Here is a 20,881-nt window from a genome sequence, read left to right on the forward strand (position 1 = left end):
CCACCCAGCTGGGAGGCCTGCGGTCAGTGCCTGGTCTCCGGCTGCTGTGCAGGCACTTGGGAAGCTACCTCTCCCAAGCAAGTTGTTCAGATGGTTTGTAACCCACATCAAACACCGCAAGAGCAGAGGACGCCCTCTCCTTGGCAGGCCACGCACTGTGGGGAGTGCCCCGTGCCTGCTGCCCTCCTGAGGGCAGGGAGGAGTAGCAAGCAGGCCTTCTGAAAGCTCCTGCACCCCACCCCCAACCCAGCCACACGCCTAACTCCGGGACAGCTCAGACCACGGGCTGGAGGAGACCTGGGGCAGGGCCACGGCCCCAGGGAGGGAGAGAAGCCGCCTCGGTCACCCACCTCTGCCACCTGCGGCCGGGTCCGCTGCACAGCACTCTACCCACTCTTGGCCGAGTGAGTGGGCAGATCTCACCACTGCCTTGTAGCTGGCAGAGATGGGCTTGAGCTTCTAGGGCCCATCTTCCAGGACAAGCCCTTCAGAACCCTGAGCTGACAGCCACAGAAGGCACAGGGGCCCTCAGCAGACACGCGAGGACAGCTGCAGGCGTCAGGGCACACAGCCCTGGAGCCCAGCTGCACACTCCTAGAACCCGCGCCTCTGTTCCCCAGAGCACGCAGGCCTCAGCTCAGCCAGGGCTTCGTCAACTGTGCTCACGGCTACCTGCCTGCAACTCACTGCGCCTCGTCCTGGTCCCTGGGGTGTGGCAGCTTCCCTCCCCAAGATGGCTCTTGGCCCATGAGTTCCTGAGCTCCACAAGGGCAGGCCTGGCTCTGTGCACAGTGGATCTGACAACCCAGGGAACCCACAGCCGGAATCTTAGCACACCTTTCCCCACAGCTCACTCGCTCACCGCTGCAGCCTTCGCATGGCTGCACAGGTGCGTGCCTCCCTTCCTGACAAGCACCTGTGCAGGCAGTGCTGGGGTTTGGCTCTCAGGTGTCATGGGGCACCCACACGCATGGCCTCTGGCACCCTCCCCTGCCTCTGAGCAGGCAAACACCAGCCAGCTCCTGGGGACAGAGGAGCCCAGCACATGGCTCAGAGTCCACACACCTGCCCCAAACGGGGCCTTCCAACCTGATCCTAGGTCCCGTGACTTCTCAGCTCCAGGCAGGTCCCATGTGGGCAATGCAGATGCAGCACGATGCTGCAACCCTCCCTCAGAGCCTCTGCACACCTGGGGACACCTGCTCCCCAGTCACACCCACCCTCCTCTCCAGCGTCAGCACCCCACAGAGGACACCATGTCTCAGGCCCAGCACTCACGAATGCCTGGGACTCCCAGGGGCTCCAATCTTGGGAACACTGCCCCACAGCTGCAAGGTCCCTGCCTCGTCAGCGCAGAAACAAATCTGTGTGCCACGACCCTGCTGGCAACCCTGCAGGCTCCATCCCAGTCCCTCCAGGCAGTGCACTGCTGGGAGCCGCAAGGACCCAGGCTGAGTCCCTAGAGGGAGCCCAGACACACGTGTGGCTGCCGTCCAGGTCTGCAGACCAGCACCCACCACGCACCAAGCCTGGTGTGCTGTGGCCACACGTCACACCCAAGCCCACTCACCAGCTCTGCCAGCCCACCCAGGGGGAAGTCTCACGCAGCTGGGGCCAGGACCACTGGGCCCTCCGGGGAATAATCCCAGACAAGCCAGTGAGCACCTGAAGTCCTCGCAGGGTGAGTTTCGCGGGCTTTGGTGTCACTTGCATTCCTGAACATTTTTAAGTGGTCCTTTGCTCTACAGTTGCATTTAGGCTCAATGACGCACGGGGAGGAGACACCACCCCGTCGTGAGAGGCCACAGCACTCTCCTGGCCAGACCAGCCTCCCCACAGCAGCTGGGACGGAGGCAGGTAGGGACACACAGCAGCAGGCACAGGGCAGCAGGGTGGCGCCAGGCGGAGGGAGGTGGACTACCGCAGGAGGAACCTCGGGCCTCCTGGGACGCACGTCCACAGAGGGCCTGGCCCCGTCTCTCCTCTCCAGCGGCAGGGACTCAGACCTACCTGCTTGTCTCATGAGCTCTCCTCCCAGTCCCCTGAAAGACATCAATGAAACGCTCAGAGTTAAATCGCTTCACATGTAATGGAATATGAACTATCCTCACCAAGCAGCAGATGTAACTTCAGGCAACAAAAAATACAGCTAATTATGTTAGCTTGCTACTAAAACGATGTTCGACAGCCTTCGGCTCCCTGGCCACACGGAGCACCCGGCTGCCCTGCGCAGAGCAAGGTGCAGCCACAAACCCCAAGGGGTGAGGTGGATGTGCCACCATGACAGTCAGGGGAGACCAGTGCACCTGTCTGCCCACGCCCACCACAGGAACCATACACAGGGATCGGAGGAACTCTGAGAAGACAAACAGCAACCTATGAGCCCTTGCTTCTGACCCAGCAGAGTAACAGTCTCTGGATTTGCCTCCTGAGTAAATAATTAGAAAACTGGACAAAAGGAGAACTCTTTCCAAAGCGGACGAGAGAGTGAGGGAGGCGGGAGGGGCCATGGACAGCCCGGAGAGCTGCTGGGGATCCTGGGTGCAGAATGGGGGAAGTGCCTCACTCAGCAGAGGTCAGGGTGGGAGATGGGTGAGGCCGACGGGGCTGAGATGGAGTGGCAGAGGAGGGGGAGCCAAAGGGCAGCTCTGGGCGCCCTCGCCCGCATGCTGGCACTGGGCTGCATGTGGTAAAGGGACGGAACACCTCGGTATCCCCAGGTGCCACTGCTCTGGACTCACAGGCCTGCACAGTCTCACCAATCCCGACCAGAAACACAGAAGGTGACAAGATCCCATCCCAGGCTACACATCTCACAAGGAGGGTTATTAGGAAAATGTGGCTACAAACAGAAGAAAAACCAACCACAGCAGGCCCAGGAACGCCAAGGATGATGGGCTACACTGCGGTCACCAAGACGGTGTTAGGTTCCCTGTACGTCCAAAACAGCAGAGGAAAGGGAACAGGATGGGGAGACAGGAGGCATAAGACAAAGTAGGCCGGCGCCGTGGCTCACTTGGCTAATCCTCCGCCTGCGGCACCGGCATCCCATATGGGTGCTGGGTTCTAGTCCCGGCTGCTCCTCTTCCAGTCCAGCTCTCTGCGGTGGCCCGGGAAGGCAGTGGATGATGGTCCAGGTGCTTGGGCGCCTGCACCCGCATGGGAGACCAGGAAGAAGCACCTGGCTCCCAGCTTCGGATCGGTGTAGCTCCGGCCGTAGCAACCATTTGGGGGGTGAACCAATGGAAGGAAGACCTTTCTCTCTGTCTCTCTCTCTCACTGTCTAACTCTATCTGTCAAATATTAATAATAATAAAAAAAGACACAATGTAGAATTTCAAGACAAATTTTTAAACCACAAGTATGAAGAGAAAAATTGCATGAAACTCAATGAGCAGCAGATTAGAAAGAGTGGAAGCAAAGGAGGCAGAACCAGAGACAGGAGCCGCCGGTGGGCTGAGGTTACCCTCAGAGCAAAGGGGCACTTTCTGGTGGCTGGGCGCTCCCTTGTGGGAGGGTCATCTGGCAATATCCATCACGCTGTTCGTGAACATTACTGCATGTGAATTATTCCTCAAAAAGAAAGTTTTAAAGGGCTGGCGTTGTGGCACAGCAAGTTCAGCTGCCACTTGCAGACACGGCATCCCACACCAGCGCTGGGCCAAGTCCCAGCTGTCTGCTTCTGTCCAGCTCCCTGTTAATGCCCCTGGGAAGGCAGCACGGGACGGTCCAAGTCATGCGTGTGGGAGACCCAGACGGGGTCTCTGGCTCACAGCTCCAGCCTGGCCAAGCCCTGGCTGATGTGGCTATTCAGGGAATGAACCAGCAGATGGAAGGTCTCTCTCTATCATTCTTTCAAATAAATTAGCCTGTGGGACAGCAATAGTAGAATGACACATCCCATTCCCATTTGCCAACATCTATTAAGAATCACAGTGACCTGTGAGTGCAACGGACAGACCTCGGTGAAGAAACCCCTGGAAGTCCCCACAGCCTCTGAGCTCTCCCTCTGCTGGCCTTGGTCTGACCCATGAGGTTATTCAGAATTGCATGTGCCTGCGAGAACACAGACTCTCGTTCAGCACCCGCAGCAGCGCAGGCTGGGGGCACTGCCCGCCCAGTGGCCCTGTGCTCCCAGCGGGGGCCACCAGCCTTCCTGGGACCACACCACGAACAGTGCTGGCACGGCTGCAGACGGCCCCGAGAGCCCGAGAGCCCCTGCTTCGTCCCAGTCTCTTACAGAAAGGTCTCCCCTGCTGCACTAGGCAGGCTCTGCGAAAACTTTACACTTTTTCTGTTTTAGAAGTCCATGTTCAGGCCACTAAAACCCTGAGGATCTTTCGGTCAAACCAGGGCTGGGTTCCGGAGCAGCTGTGAACACACAGTAGGAAACTGCTTGCCAGGAAGGATTGCTCACAACTAAGGGACTCCCACAGCACGGCAGGGGTCTGCTCCCACGCCCTCCTGCAGATCAAACAGGGACCACCTGAGCCACAGTGATAATGGCATTAACAATCACAACCTGGTGACGTGACAAGTGCTCACGGGTCTCCAGGACAGACGTAGGACAGAGAGAAGGCAGAGCGTGAGCCCTGCTTGCACAGAAAGGAGAACTAGACCACCAACTGGAAGCCCCAGTGGAGGGACCCAAGCAGGGAAGGAGAGGCCGCACAGGACATCCACCCCCAGCCCCTACCTAGGGGACCGCCTCTCCAGGAACATCTTCCACAGGGTGTGGCCCCTTTAGCCCAGCAAGGGGCAGCCTGACCCCAAGCTCCGCCCACACCCAGCCAGGAGGGAACAGGCGACAGACACTGGATGTGGAGCGTCTCCCGAGGCAGCGGCACCTGGAGCCGACTGAGCTCTAACACGTGCGGAGCTGAGTCTGGACGTGAGCCTGGATGAGCGCGCTGCCACGGCTGCACTCGCCAGCAAGCAGTGACGCCAACACAGAACAGCCTGCTCGGCAGCGACACGGCCCCAAGTACCGGGGGAGACATCCCGATGCCTACAACTCACTCGTGTCAAGGAAACCGGATGATACACACATGAAGAGAGGGACCAGCCGAGATCAAGCACACGGCCAAATGTCAGTCGCCAGCGGGGCGGGCTTGTATCCTTCAGGCTCATGGCTACTGGCTCCTCTTTTCTTTTCTTTTTTTGTTAAAGATTTATTTATTTGAAAGGCAGTTAGAAAGAGGGAGAGGGAGAGACAGAGAGATCTTCCATCCACTGGTTCACTCCCTGAATAGCCGCAACAGCTGGGGCTGTGCCAGGCAGAAGCCAGGAGCTTCTTCTGAGTCTCCCACATGACTGCAGGGGCCCAAGGGCTAGCGCCATCCTCCACTGCTTTCCCAGGCACATTAGCAGGGAGCTGGATGGGAAGTGGAGCAGCTAGGACTCAAACTGGTGCCCACATGGGATGCCGGCGCTGCAGGCGGCAGCTCTGCCGGCTTTGCCACAGCGCCAGCTCCTCTTCATTTCCCTAGCTCAGACTTTTCAGACACAAGTTTGGTTCCAACAAATCAGTCCTTGCTGCAGGACCTCCTGGGCAGGCTCCCTCAAGGCCTCATGGGATGGACAGAAGCTCCCAGAGACACAAGCTGCCTCAGCCAGGGACAAGGCCAATGGCACTACTCCCAAGACATGGGGCCTCTAGCCAACTGTTGCATTCTCGGAGGCGACAAACAGGCCTCCAGGGCCGTGGGACACGGGGAGAAGGGCCGGCAGGGGTAAAGGCACAGCTCTTCACACACACGCCTCAGGCAGGGTGCCCATGTCCGCCTGTGCACACCCCACAGCGATGCTCTGACATGAAGAACCCTGGGCTTCTGGTCTGCATGGCTCCCGCGGGTGAGCAGGACACAGGTGTCGCTGTGTCGCCATGAGCAGTGACGCTACAACACGCTCTCCCCTTTGCTCTTCAGGGTGAGAACTTGGGTGTTTCCGGTGACAGCAGCCTGGCCTGGGCCCCTGGACCTCCCAGTCACCTCCAACATGAAACATGACCCCAGGCTCCTGGCAGGACGCACCGAGGCCAAGGTGGATGACCTGGGGTTTTACAGGACCCCATCCAGCCTCACATGCACTCATGTTCATATGAACTCATATGTACCAGACATTTCACCTTCTTATAGAACCTGCGCACAGAGTGTTCTACCCTCTCACAGATCTCGCACAATCAACATCCTACCTCTCACAGAAACCCCAAAACATTCCGCCCCTCACAGAACCCACAAACCACAACATTCTACCCACTCACAGAACCTGCACACCAGAACATTCTACCCTCTCACAGAACCCGCACACCACAACATTCTACCCTCTCACAGAACTCACACACCACAACATTCTACCCTCTCACAGACCTGCACACCACAACATTCTACCCTCTCACAGAACCCGCACACCACAACATTCTACCCTCTCACAGAACCCACACACCACAACATTCTACCCTCTCACAGAACTCACACACCACAACATTCTACCCTCTCACAGAACCCACACACCACAACATTCTACCCTCTCACAGAACCCACACACCACAACATTCTACCCTCTCACAGAACTCACACACCACAACATTCTACCCTCTCACAGAACTCACACACCACAACATTCTACCCTCTCACAGAACTCACACACCACAACATTCTACCCTCTCACAGAACTCACACACCACAACATTCTACCCTCTCACAGAACTCACACACCACAACATTCTACCCTCTCACAGAACCCACACACCACAACATTCTACCCTCTCACAGAACTCACACACCACAACATTCTACCCTCTCACAGAACTCACACACCACAACATTCTACCCTCTCACAGACCTGCACACCACAACATTCTACCCTCTCACAGACCTGCACACCACAACATTCTACCCTCTCACAGAGCTCACACACCACAACATTCTACCCTCTCACAGAACTCACACACCACAACATTCTACCCTCTCACAGAACTCACACACCACAACATTCTACCCTCTCACAGAACTCACACACCACAACATTCTACCCTCTCACAGAACTCACACACCACAACATTCTACCCTCTCACAGAACCCGCACATCACAACATTCTACCCTCTCACAGAACTCACACACCACAACATTCTACCCTCTCACAAAACCTGCACACCAGAACATTCTACCCTCTCACAGAACCCGCACACCACAACATTCTACCCTCTCACAGAACCCGCACATCACAACATTCTACCCTCTCACAGAACTCACACACCACAACATTCTACCCTCTCACAAAACCTGCACACCAGAACATTCTACCCTCTCACAGAACCCGCACACCACAACATTCTACCCTCTCACAGAACCTGCACACCAGAACATTCTACCCTCTCACAGAACCCGCACACCACAACATTCTACCTTCTCACAGAACTCACACACCACAACATTCTACCCTCTCACAGAACTCACACACCACAACATTCTACCCTCTCACAGAACCTGCACACCAGAACATTCTACCCTCTCACAGAACCCGCACATCACAACATTCTACCCTCTCACAGAACTCACACACCAGAACATTCTACCCTCTCACAGACCTGCACACCACAACATTCTACCCTCTCACAGAACCTGCACACCAGAACATTCTACCCTCTCACAGAACCCGCACACCACAACATTCTACCTTCTCACAGAACTCACACACCACAACATTCTACCCTCTCACAGAACCCGCACACCACAACATTCTACCTCTCACAGAACTCACACACCACAACATTCTACCCTCTCACAGACCTGCACACCAGAACATTCTACCCTCTCACAGAACCCGCACACCACAACATTCTACCCTTTCACAGAACCCGCACACCACAACATTCTACCCTCTCACAGAACTCACACACCACAACATTCTACCCTCTCACAGAACCCGCACACCACAACATTCTACCCTCTCACAGAACTCACACACCACAACATTCTACCCTCTCACAGAACCTGCACACCACAACATTCTACCCTCTCACAGAGCTCACACACCACAACATTCTACCCTCTCACAGAACCCACACACCACAACATTCTACCCTCTCACAGACCTGCACACCACAACATTCTACCCTCTCACAGAACTCACACACCACAACATTCTACCCTCTCACAGAACCCGCACACCACAACATTCTACCCTCTCACAGAACTCACACACCACAACATTCTACCCTCTCACAGAACCCGCACACCACAACATTCTACCCTCTCACAGACCTGCACACCACAACATTCTACCCTCTCACAGACCTGCACACCACAACATTCTACCCTCTCACAGAGCTCACACACCACAACATTCTACCCTCTCACAGAACTCACACACCACAACATTCTACCCTCTCACAGAACTCACACACCACAACATTCTACCCTCTCACAGAACCCACACACCACAACATTCTACCCTCTCACAGAACTCACACACCACAACATTCTACCCTCTCACAGAACCCACACACCACAACATTCTACCCTCTCACAGAACTCACACACCACAACATTCTACCCTCTCACAGAACTCACACACCACAACATTCTACCCTCTCACAGAACTCACACACCACAACATTCTACCCTCTCACAGAACCCGCACACCACAACATTCTACCCTCTCACAGAACCCGCACATCACAACATTCTACCCACTCACAGAACCCACACACCACAACATTCTACCCTCTCACAGACCTGCACACAACATTCTACCCTCTCACAGAACTCACACACCACAACATTCTACCCTCTCACAGAACCTGCACACCAGAACATTCTAACCTCTCACAGAACCCGCACACCACAACATTCTACCCTCTCACAGAACCTGCACACCAGAACATTCTACCCTCTCACAGAACCCGCACACCACAACATTCTACCTTCTCACAGAACTCACACACCACAACATTCTACCCTCTCACAGAACTCACACACCACAACATTCTACCCTCTAACAGAACCTGCACACCAGAACATTCTACCCTCTCACAGAACCCGCACACCACAACATTCTACCCTCTCACAGAACTCACACACCAGAACATTCTACCCTCTCACAGACCTGCACACCACAACATTCTACCCTCTCACAGACCTGCACACCACAACATTCTACCCTCTCACAGAACCTGCACACCAGAACATTCTACCCTCTCACAGAACCCGCACACCACAACATTCTACCTTCTCACAGAACTCACACACCACAACATTCTACCCTCTCACAGAACCCGCACACCACAATATTCTACCTCTCACAGAACTCACACACCACAACATTCTACCCACTCACAGACCTGCACACCAGAACATTCTACCCTCTCACAGACCTGCACACCAGAACATTCTACCCTCTCACAGAACCCGCACACCACAACATTCTACCCTTTCACAGAACCCGCACACCACAACATTCTACCCTCTCACAGAACTCACACACCACAACATTCTACCCTCTCACAGAACCCGCACACCACAACATTCTACCCTCTCACAGACCTGCACACCACAACATTCTACCCTCTCACAGAACTCACACACCACAACATTCTACCCTCTCACAGAACCCGCACACCACAACATTCTACCCTCTCACAGACCTGCACACCACAACATTCTACCCTCTCACAGACCTGCACACCACAACATTCTACCCTCTCACAGAACCCGCACACCACAACATTCTACCCTCTCACAGACCTGCACACCACAACATTCTACCCTCTCACAGACCTGCACACCACAACATTCTACCCTCTCACAGACCTGCACACCACAACATTCTACCCTCTCACAGAACTCACACACCACAACATTCTACCCTCTCACAGAACTCACACACCACAACATTCTACCCTCACAGAACTCACACACCACAACATTCTACCCTCTCACAGAACCCGCACACCACAACATTCTACCCTCTCACAGAACTCACACACCACAACATTCTACCCTCTCACAGAACTCACACACCACAACATTCTACCCTCTCACAGAGCTCACACACCACAACATTCTACCCTCTCACAGAACCCACACACCACAACATTCTACCCTCTCACAGAACTCAAACACCACAACATTCTACCTTCTCACAGAACTCACACACCACAACATTCTACCTTCTCACAGAACCTGCACACACAACATTCTACCCTCTCACAGGACCTGCAGACTGGAACACTCTACCCCCTTAAAAAACCTCAAATGCCCAAGGCCCTGCCTCACACAACTTGCACAGCCATGAAGCCTCCACGTAGCACACCAGGGGGAAAGACCTGACCCTCTGCCCGGCTCCTAAGAGAGCCCCAAGCTTGCCCAGTGCTCTGCCTGACACAAGTCTTTCTCTCACCTATGCGTCTAACGTGATTAGGGCAGAGCCTGGGCCACATGGGATGAGCCCTGCCCTGGATGGGCTGGAGACCGAGGTCAGCCATGCGGGATCAGCCGTGCCTGTGACCGACACCAATAAAAACCCAGGACACCAAGACCCAGGAGAGCTCCCCAGCAGGCAGTGCCCATGTGTGTGCTGGAGAGGTTATGCATTAGCAGGGGCTAAACTGGGAGCAGAGCCAGGACTGACACCCAGGCCCCCCCTCCTACGTGAGTCACGGGCCTCTTAACTGCAGCTGGAGAACTGAGGGCTGTTGGCATGACTCAGCAGGAGAGGACATAGGAGGCCCATGCTGGTCCACTGGGTCACTGCCCTGTGGGCCTCTTCCCTGACCAGCCCATTCACTGTCATCACAACCATGCAAGTCCTGGCCTTGCTGAGTCCCTACAGGAAGTCGCTGGACCACAAGGTGGTCCTGAGGACTTGGCCTCACAAGAAAACAATACTCCAAGGACACATGGGGTCCCAATGTTACCCTCACACCCAGTGTCAGGTAAGCATCATGGCCCATGGGAAACCACCCATGAATCCCAAGCACCAGCAGGCAGAGCCATCTTCTTGTCTACCTAGGTCTAGAAGAACCACGGCACACACATGGGGACAGAGACCTACAGGTGGGAGCTCAGGTGACACCTTCCCTGAGGAAATGCAAACCAGAAATGCCCTTCACCTAACCAGAGCGAGTAGACAGTAGTTGGAGGCGGGACACAGGTCTCTGCTCTGTGGGCAGCATCTGGGGCCTTCCCTGTGGCCACAGTGAAGCCAGGGACCCAGAGACCCACCCTCTCCTGTCGCTGGGCCAGAGTCCAGAGGAGAGGCTGGGAAACCAGCAGGGAAGAGACAGACGAAGAGCAACTTCCAGCTCTAACCTCGCTGTCGACGGAAGCACAGGGCTGTGCGCTGGCAACTGCAAGGCCACCCAGGCCCCAGACAGGGCAGCTAAAAAAGATCAAAAAGGCCTTCAGCAAACAACACGATGCTCACCGTCCCACACAAGACACACTGAGGAGTCACTTCCGTCAAACTACAAAGGCTGACAAACAGCTGTACCCAGAACTCAGGAGGAGCTGTGCTGGCAACAAGACAGGCACGAAGCTTTTCCTGAGCCAGGGCTCAGAGCAGCCGCTCTGCCAAGACCACACGGGGAGCTCAAGTAGCACACAGAGAGGCTCGGTGTCACCCCAAATTGTCCATGGACTGGAGGAGCCAAGTATCAAAGTGAACCTTCAAACAGCTTGCCCCAAGAAAGAAACCAGCCCAAAGGCTCGGTGCTGAGTCCATCTGCATGAAATGGTAGAAAACGAAAGACCACAGCAATGAAGGCGACTCAGGGTGCCATGAGCCAGGGGTCTGGGAGGGACCAAAGGCAAAAGGCAGGAGCAACTTCCCAGGGACTCCCTGCACTGCATCCTGGTGGGTGGGGGCTGTACCTGGGACAAAGAGCCAGCCCAGCAAAGCACACGTGGGCAAACACCATCACACGTGAAGTGAGCCCCACAACACCTCAAACCCCGGGGCTACGACCTTCATGCCCTTGGATACTGAGTAATAGCTACTCCTCTTCAGAAAGATGGACACAGAGCACACCGCCCAGACTCTTCCTGGCAATATGATTTTTTTCTTAAGACACTAAATGTAGGTGCAGCATTGTGGTACAGCCAGTTGAGCATCCACTTGGGATGCCTGTCCTGTATCAGGGTGCCTGGCTCAAGTCCTGACTGCTCCTCTTCAAATCCAGCTTCAAGTCCTGACTGCTCCTCTTCAAATCCAGCTTCCTGCTAAAGCAGCCAGGGAGGCAGCAAGTGCTGCATCCCTGCCACCCACGTGGGAGACCTGCATGGAGCTGCTGTTTCTGGCTTCAGCAACCCGAGCCCAGCTGCTGTGGGCATCTGGGGAATGAACAGGCTGACTTCTGTCACTCTGCATTTCAAATAATAAGTAAGACTAAAAAAAGACATAAACCATAAAAACTTAGCTTTTGAGAGGCTTACCTGTACAGCTGACGCTCGTGAAGCTGAAAGTAAAGAACGGAGAGTTATTTGAATAATCTGGGCTTGCAAACACCAGCACATATTCAACATTAACAAGAATCCAAACACGAATAAGGCCTGGAGGCGGATCAAGGCTCTCTAGGCGCTGGGCCAACCGCACGGCCGAGGACAAGGCCTCCCACCCTCTGCTGTGGCCCCATCGACGCCTCAGTAACCATCTCAGCCTCCCGGCCACGTGCACTGCCCTGGGAAGGGAAAGAGGCGGAGAGCGCGAGGGTGGCCATGGTGGCGTGGGAAGGACTAAGCCGTGCTCTGGCCCCAGGGTCTGACTCTCAAACATCCCCGAGACAGTTCACGGCAGAAAACTGACCGTGCCAGACAGGACGCTGCTGTTGCATTTTCTCCACAGGAAATATCCCCATTACTGTCACGGCTAAAATTTACTCAGTGTCCACACTTGGCCAACAATTCTACTCAATCCTTTCAACGCAATTTGCAATTCTTACAAAATCTCAAAGAAGGTTCTATGACTACCCATGTTTTACAGAAACTGAGGCCCAAACATGTGCACAGTCACAGCCTGCACTATCACATGTGAAAAATGTAAGCAAACCAACTAAAGTCCAAGATCAAAATGATAAATTATTACAAAAAAAGGAAATTTTAAATAATATGAAACTCTTGGGGCCAGCATTGTAGCACAGTGGGTAAAGCCACTGCCTGTGATGCCGGCACCTCATATGGGTGTCGGTTCAAGTCTCAGCTGCTCCACTTCCGATCCAGCTCCCTGCTAAGGCACCAGAAGGCTCAAGTGATTAGGCCCCTGCCAACAACATGGAAGACCTGGAAGAAGCTCCTGGCTTTAGCCTGACACAGCCCTGCTCACTGCAGCCATTTGGGTAGTGAAGCAGTAAATGGAAAATCTCTCTCTCTCTTTGTAACTCTGCCTTTCAAATACATAAATCTTTAAAATAGAATATATAGTGACCAGTGCTGTGGCACAGGTTAACCCTCTGCCTGTGGCACCGCCATCCCTATGGGCACCGGTTCTAGTCCCGGCTATGCCTCTTCCAATCCAGCTCTCTGCTGTGGCCCGGGAAAGCAGGAGAAGATGGCCCAAGTGCTTGGGCCCCTGCACCCATGTGGAAAGACCTGGAGGAAGCTCCTGGCTCCTGGCTTCGGATCGGCCCAGCTCCAGCCGTTGCAGCCATCTGGGGAAGTGAACCAGCAGCTGGAAGACCTCTCTCTGTCTCTCCCTCTCACTGTCTGTAACTCTACCTCTCAAATAAATAAAATCTTTTTTTTAAAAAAAAATATAAATCTATTTTGAATAACAAAAAGCAAAACCATTTCATTCCTCATGATTTTTATATGATCCTACAATGCTAAGAGACACAGTTAGATTTTACCTCTTCTGAGTCCAGAAGCCCTTGACAACTGAAAAACCCAGAAAAATGCATAATCTCCCTTCTGCATGAAATGTCCACACAAAATTCTGGATTTACTTTCAGGAGACGCAGCATCCCAGCCTGACATGCAGAGCTAGAACCCAAAGACCCTGCTACAGTTCTGGGTGCCCAGCCTAGCTCATCTGAAACCCCCACTGTGTGCACAAGCACACTGTGGCCACACGAGAAGTCTGTCCCCACCTCCTGCCCTAGAAGGACCCACAGTGGCTGGTCACAGGGTGATGTCAAAGAGGGACTGTGCTCCCAGCGTGGTCACGCCTGGTCACCCTACTGCACCCAGGACAGGAGGTTGTACAGCAGCCCCGGGGCTGAGACGGGCCCCACACAGACCTGCTGGTGAATCTGCTTCAGACCCTGCACAGCCTTCTCATCCAGACAGTCCGTGAGGGGCCTGCAGGAACAGAACATAGCACTGAGGTCAGCGGGACTGAGACCCCATGGCACGCCACAGAGCACGCAGGTGCAGGAAGATGCTCCGGCTCCGGCTGTCCCTGCATCCCCCAGGGTGTATCCTCACTTCTGATTTTACATAAAGACGCAGAGTCACAGGGAATGAGTGGAAGGAAGCACTCGCAATGCTCTGGCCCCAGCAACTTCCTGCTCATCTCTGCTTAAGGGCTCACCTGGCTCCTCAGAAAAGCACAGCCAGCAGGGCTCCCGCCGTTCCCAATGGAGAAGGGTGACCCACTAGGCCCAGTCTGTGTGCACAGGCTGGGACCGAGCCTCCTGTACTAGGCAGAGGAGCCTTTGTGAACAGCCCCCAAACTCAGGGCACAGGACCTCAACACGATTCCCTGGCAGACAACACCCCATACCTGTCACTACTGCTCAGGGAGGGAACATGCCCTGCGCAATCCCACTGGAAGGTGGTTCTGGAAGCTCCTGCCCAGCCCCCTCCAACACACACACGCTCACGCGCACACGCACACCTCCATCTGCCTTTTCTCACAGTGGACGACAGCGGTGCCAGGTTTGGGCTTGGCCCACAGATACCGTCTCACCCCACACAAAGGTGCAGGGTGACCTCTGGTTGTGCAGCTGTGCTCCGGGAATGGGGACACGAGGGGCTCTGCAACCAGACCTTCCTCAGGGCTGGCCAGGCCAGTGAGGTGGGGCCAAGCCAACGCGGTGCTATCCCCATGGTTAGGGAACCACCTCAGCAGTTTTTCTCAGACTGGAGGCTAAGGATCAGGAAACCGTGTGTGTGATGTTTCACTTCACAAACACCAAGGTGAGAAGCCCAGCAGTGGGTACCTCCTCCCTGCTATCTGCGCACACCAGGAAACGCTGCTGCTGCAGGGACAGACGACGCGAGCCTGTGGGCAGCCCACAGCGTCTGACAGCCCAGCTCACTGCCTCAGGAACCAGGGGGCGCCGCTGGGCCCGGGCCACGTTAAGGTCCTTGCAAGCAGAGGTGGGTGGTCCACCCTCGGATGTGACTCACCAGGACAGAGGCCCATTTGCCACTTAACAAATAAATCTTTGGGAACATAGAGACCGCAACACCCGTACAAATAAACAAAAATTAAAACCGCCGAGATGGCCCCAAACCTGCGATCACTGTAATTACAGGGTGGGCACGAGGGGAGGCTTTCCCAGCACAACAGCCTTCTCACGCCGAGGCCTACCTGCCCTGCTGCACCGCGAGCTTGTGCAACGCGTGGGTAAGCTCCGCGCAGGCGAGGATCGCCCCATGCCGGCTGTGCAGATCCGGGCTCAGCGTCATGGACAGCAGCCGGGGGAGAACTGTGGGAGACAGGGCCGGGAAGGCAGGTGGAAAGGGGCTTGTGGGGTCTCCAGTCACTCAGAAAACACAACCCCCCCGAGACCAAAAGCCGCGCCTGGATGGCTCTGGACAACACAGAAAAGCAAGGTTCGAGGCGTGTGTGTTTTCCCCACTGCCAAGTAGGGTCCTGACTTATTCTAAGTGGCAAACACGGGCACGACTCAGGTTTCACTTGAACCAGAATGAGGCTACCAGACGAGACCTTGCTGCTCTGCTCCGAAGCAGGCTCCACATGGAGGCAGACAGAATCCTCCGTCCAGACATTCCCAGATGCGAGCAAGATGAGCGGCCTGGAAACCAGGTGCCACCGGAGCTTGGCGGGCATTCTGACGGGCGTCGCCATTTTCACATTTTCGTGATGAGGCCTACAGACTCTGCCCAGATGCTGGCACTTACACACAGCCTAGAGGCTCCCAGTACACACACACACACACGCATGCACACACGCTCACGTGCACACACATGTCCACGTGCTCGCACACACATACACACGTGTGTACACATGCTCACATGCAATGCACACGTTCACATGAACATATACGTGTACATACGGTCACGTGCACATATATACACATGTACACACATGCTTACATACACAGGCACACGCATACACACACCCCCTGGGTAAACCCATGGCCAATTCATCCAACACTTCCCAGCAAGAGGGAGACAAAACATTGTTTTCAGCAGGCAGACACACGCACACACACACACACACACACACACCCCTCTGTCCCGCATACAGCAGGCGCTGAGTATGCACATGCATGCCTGGGTCTGTACGTGTGGTCACACGTGTGCCTGCAGGATGGCTGGGGCGCACCTACCGTGAGTGGCGCAGTACTCGGGTGCTCGTGGGGCCAGGTTGTGCAGTGCCTTCGCTGACAGCTCTCTGATGACCCTGGGGGGAGGGGTTACAGCAAAAAGGGTCAAATCCTTTACGTTGATGAGTCCGGCAGTCATCAATTCATAGATGGCATCAGTCTCAGCTGGCCACTTCTCAGGACCCATGACGAAAACAGGACATGTCTGCCCTTTCTCCCGGGTGCCACATGGCGAAGGGGATCACCGAACACCTGCCCGGTGTGGTCGGCTCGATGACACCTGCACTCACCCCCCGGCTCAGCCTGACATACACGTGGCGTTTGCTGGAAAGCTGAAAACACCCAACAGTGGGACACGGGCAGAAAAGGCCCTGAGGCCCTCCTGGCCTGCGGCTCCTGCCTGGGCTCCACGGAGGTGCAGGATGGGCTCACTGGACAGTACCTGAGAGCCCGGGCCCCAGCTCCTCCAGCCAGCAGCACCAGATCAAGAGCAATCACTAGGGAGTCTGTAAGGACACAGAGCTGTGATGGGGCGTTAAGGAAACACTCAAGGCAGGATCTTAATTTCATTATCAGAACCTCCAAGCCTACAGCACTGGAAAGAAACACAGCTGATCCCGTCCAGGAGTGCCACTGCCCCAGCCCTGGGCCCGACGGTCCTCGGGGTCTCGTGACCTGCTCAGGTGTCTATTTCCAACAGTAAACAGAACACTCCTCAAGGCAGCTGATGTCTGTGTGCCAACACCATGCACACACGTTAATCAGAAACAGTGGCAGTAGGAGCAAGTGACATACACAGCAGGCTACGCCACTGCTTGGGATAGCTACACCCCACAGCAGAGTGCCTGGCTCAAGTCCCAGCTGCGCTGCCTCTGATCCCAGCTTCCTGCTAACACATACCCATACAGCAGGGAACCTTTGACCCACATGGCAGACCTCGATGGAGTTCCTGGCTTCTGACTGGCCTGGCCCAGGCCTCGCTATTGTGGCCGTTTGGGGAGTGAACCCGCAGGTGGGAGATTAAGCTCTGTCTCTTCTTCTCTGTCATTCTGCCTTCCAACTAAATAAAAATAAACAAGCACTTTCAAAAGAGGAGTCAGCACTATAGCATAACAGGTAAAGACACTGCCTGCAATGCCCACATTCTATATGGGCACTGGTTCAAGTCCTGGCTGCTCCTTTATGATCCATCTCCCAGCTAATGCGCCTGGGAAAGTAGTGGAAGATGGGCCCCTGCACCCACATGGGAGACCTGCAAGAAGCCCCTGGCTCCTGGCTTCAGCCTAGCCCAGCCTTGGTCGTTGCGGCCATTTGGGGAATATGCCAGCGATGAATGATCTCTCTCTCTCTCTCTGTCTTTCAAAACATAACAACAAAGGAAGGCACTGCACTAGTACCACCACCGCCACCAAGCACAACATAAACTGTTCAATTCCAAGAAGCCATTTCACCAGGAGCACGTGAAGAACTGCTTGTTGCAACAGCAAAGCGTCCCAAGGCTGCCGAGCGCTCTTAGGCTTCGACACACACCTTCCCCCGTGTCACCTGGAGCAGGAGCTTTCTTTCTTTAAAAATATTTTGAGAGTCAAGATGGCGGAATAGGGAGGGAGCTCACTGCTCTAGTCTAGGGGAAGATAGTTTAAAAAAGGTGGAGAGGCCGGTGCCATGGCTTAATAGGCTAATCCTCCGCCTGCGGAGCCGGCACACCGGGTTCTAGTCCCGGTTGGGGCGCCAGATTCTGTCCCGGTCGCTCCTCTTCCTGTCCAGCTCTCTGCTGTGGCCCGGGAGTGCAGTGGAGGAAGGACAAGTGCTTGGGCCCTGCACCCGCAAGGGAGACCAGGAGAAGCACCTGGCTCCTGGCTTCAGATCAGCACAGTGTGCCGGCCACAGCGGCCATTGTGGGGTGAACCAATGGAAAAGGAAGACCTTTCTCTCTCTCTCTCACTGTCCACTCTGCCTGTCAAAAATAATAATAAATAAATAAATAAATAAATAAATAAATAAATAAATAAAAAAAAAAGGTGGAGAGAGCAGTCTCAGGGAAGAGTTAGTAGGAACATGGCAGAGGAAACTCCACGCAAATTAGAGGGACACAGTGGGCCTACGTGGAGGGTGTGGACGTGCACAGCTCAGGACCCAGCAGCGAGAGCCTCAGCACCGGCCTTGGAGTGAGGTGCGACCAGACTGCAGCCGCCCACGCCGCTGAGAATAAAGCAGTGGGAAGAGCCTGGCGGGAGTCTGGCTTGGAGCCCTGCAGGGGACAGTGTACCTGCTAACATAGAGGGAAATACAGGGGGCACATTCCTCCCTCCCTGACCACCCAGCATTGAGAGAGGCCGGGCACCGTTTGGGACATATGTAACAACTGCACCAGCCTGTGTCCGTGCCTAGCAACCAGCCCAAGAAGAGATGCCTGAGTCTGGCTGGGGGCTCCTGACTGCGGGAGCCTTGTGTACTGGGGCCTACGCAGACACTGGGGCTGCATGTGAGGACACGGAACGTGGCTGGGACTCTGGGCAGGCACTGCAGGCGGCTCCACATGCTCGGGGCTCCCTGACTGCCTGGTGAGGGTCACTGCTGCAGGATCCATGCTCGCACCAAGGACTGCACAGACTCTTTGTGGGGTTCTGGTGGCAACATGTATGAAAACTGTACCCCCTGGGGCTAGCGCCCAGGCACTGGTCTCCTTTGAGGAGAGAAGGAGAGCGTGAGACTATGCTAACAGAGCTAAACAAACTGCCCCTCTGATAAAAGAAAAAAGAAAGAGATTTACCGTGCCCAACTTGGAGTCACCTTGGACACTCCCCTCACCCTGGAGCACGATCAGAGCTCCCTGCCACAGCCGGCAGACCTCAGGGTATTCAGTGAAAGAGCAGACACTGCACTAAGTCCCAGAGGCATGGCTCAAAGATAAAGCCATCACAGTGGGGAAAAACCAACAAGTATCACCACAAACACCTAAAAATAAGTGCAGCAATTCAAGAAACAATAAGGAAGACAACACGATACCCCTAAAGGAACACAACAACACTTCAATACTAGACTGTGAAATGAAGAGATCGAAGAAATGCCAGAAATGGAATTCAAAAAATTGATTGTAGGATTATGTAGAAGCAATCAGACACAAACCCACAAACTAAAGAAATGTGTACATGACATGAAAGAAAATTTTCTCATGAAATTGAGATTTTAAAGAGAAATCCAAACAAAATATAGAAATAAAACAGTGCTGGAGATCTACGGGACACTACCATATGACCAGCATACAGGCCTCAGGAGTTCCTGAAGGTGCGGAAAGAGAAAATGCACTAGAAACCCATTTTGGGGGGAATAATTACAGAAAACTTCCCTAATTTGGAGAAAGAATGGGATGTCCAAGTACAGGAAGCACACAGACCTCCTAATAGACATGACCAGAAAAGATCCTCACCACAACACATTGTAGTCAAACTCTCCACAGTAAAACATAAAGATTCTAACATGTGCACGAAGAAATGCCAGATTACTTTCAGAGAATCTCCAATTACTCACAACTGACTTATCAGAAACCCTATAGACTAGGAGAGAATGGCAAGATGTATTCCAAGTCTTAAGAGAAAAAAACTGTCAACCCAGAATACTGTGCCCTGCAAAGCTCTCATTTATGAACGAAGGTGAAATAAAGATGTTCCCTAACAAACAGAAATCGAAAGAATTTGTCACCACTCACCCAGCCTGACAGAAGATGCTTAAGGATAAACATGGTCATCACTGTGAAGGAAGGTAAAGGCAGAAAATCTCCCAGTAAACATACAAAGGAAATCCAAAGTAAACGATAGGACTACTAATGGGAAAATGGCAGGGCCAGTTACTTATCAACAGTCACCTTGAATGTTAATGGCCTCAACTCTCCAGTTACAAGATACAGACATGGGGCCTGTGCTGTGGCCTCACGGGTAAAGCTGCTGCCTGCAGTGCCAGCATCCCAAATGGATGCCAGTTCAAATCCCAGCTGTTCCACTTCTGATCCAGCTCTCTGCTGGCCTGGGAAACAGTGGAAGATGGCCCACGTCCTTGGGTCCCTGTACCCTCGTGGGAGACCCAGAAGAAGCTCCTGGCTCCTGGCTTTGGATGGGCATAGCTCCAGCCATTGTGGCCAACTGGGTAGTAGACTAGCAGACGGAAGAACCCTCCTACACCACCAACCCTGCCTATTAAATAAATCAATAAATCTTTTAAAAAATATATGGGATACAGCAAAAGCAGTGGTAAGAGGCAAGTTTATAGCAATTGGTGCCCACATCAAGAAATTGGAAAGCACCAAATAAATGAGCTATCAGTGTATCTCAAGGACCTGGAAAAACAACAGCAAACCAAACTCAAAACTA

General features: G+C 54.1%; 1 protein-coding gene across 2 annotated transcripts in view; it reads right to left on the reverse strand.

Moving 5' to 3' along the window:
• TBCD (tubulin folding cofactor D) overlaps positions 1-20,881 on the reverse strand; it is a 180,245-nt gene that overhangs the window by 22,500 nt on the left and 136,864 nt on the right. For both annotated transcript variants that reach the window (XM_051838823.2, XM_002723042.5), the window contains 5 exons: positions 16,518-16,591; positions 15,533-15,650; positions 14,235-14,295; positions 12,436-12,458; positions 2,011-2,042 (listed from right to left, as the gene is read on the reverse strand). In XM_051838823.2, the coding sequence (XP_051694783.2) occupies positions 2,011-2,042; positions 12,436-12,458; positions 14,235-14,295; positions 15,533-15,650; positions 16,518-16,591 (308 nt within the window). The remainder of the gene's footprint in view (positions 1-2,010; positions 2,043-12,435; positions 12,459-14,234; positions 14,296-15,532; positions 15,651-16,517; positions 16,592-20,881) is intronic.

Source organism: Oryctolagus cuniculus, chromosome 17 (genome assembly GCF_964237555.1).
Source record: "Oryctolagus cuniculus chromosome 17, mOryCun1.1, whole genome shotgun sequence".
NCBI lineage: Eukaryota > Metazoa > Chordata > Mammalia > Lagomorpha > Leporidae > Oryctolagus > Oryctolagus cuniculus.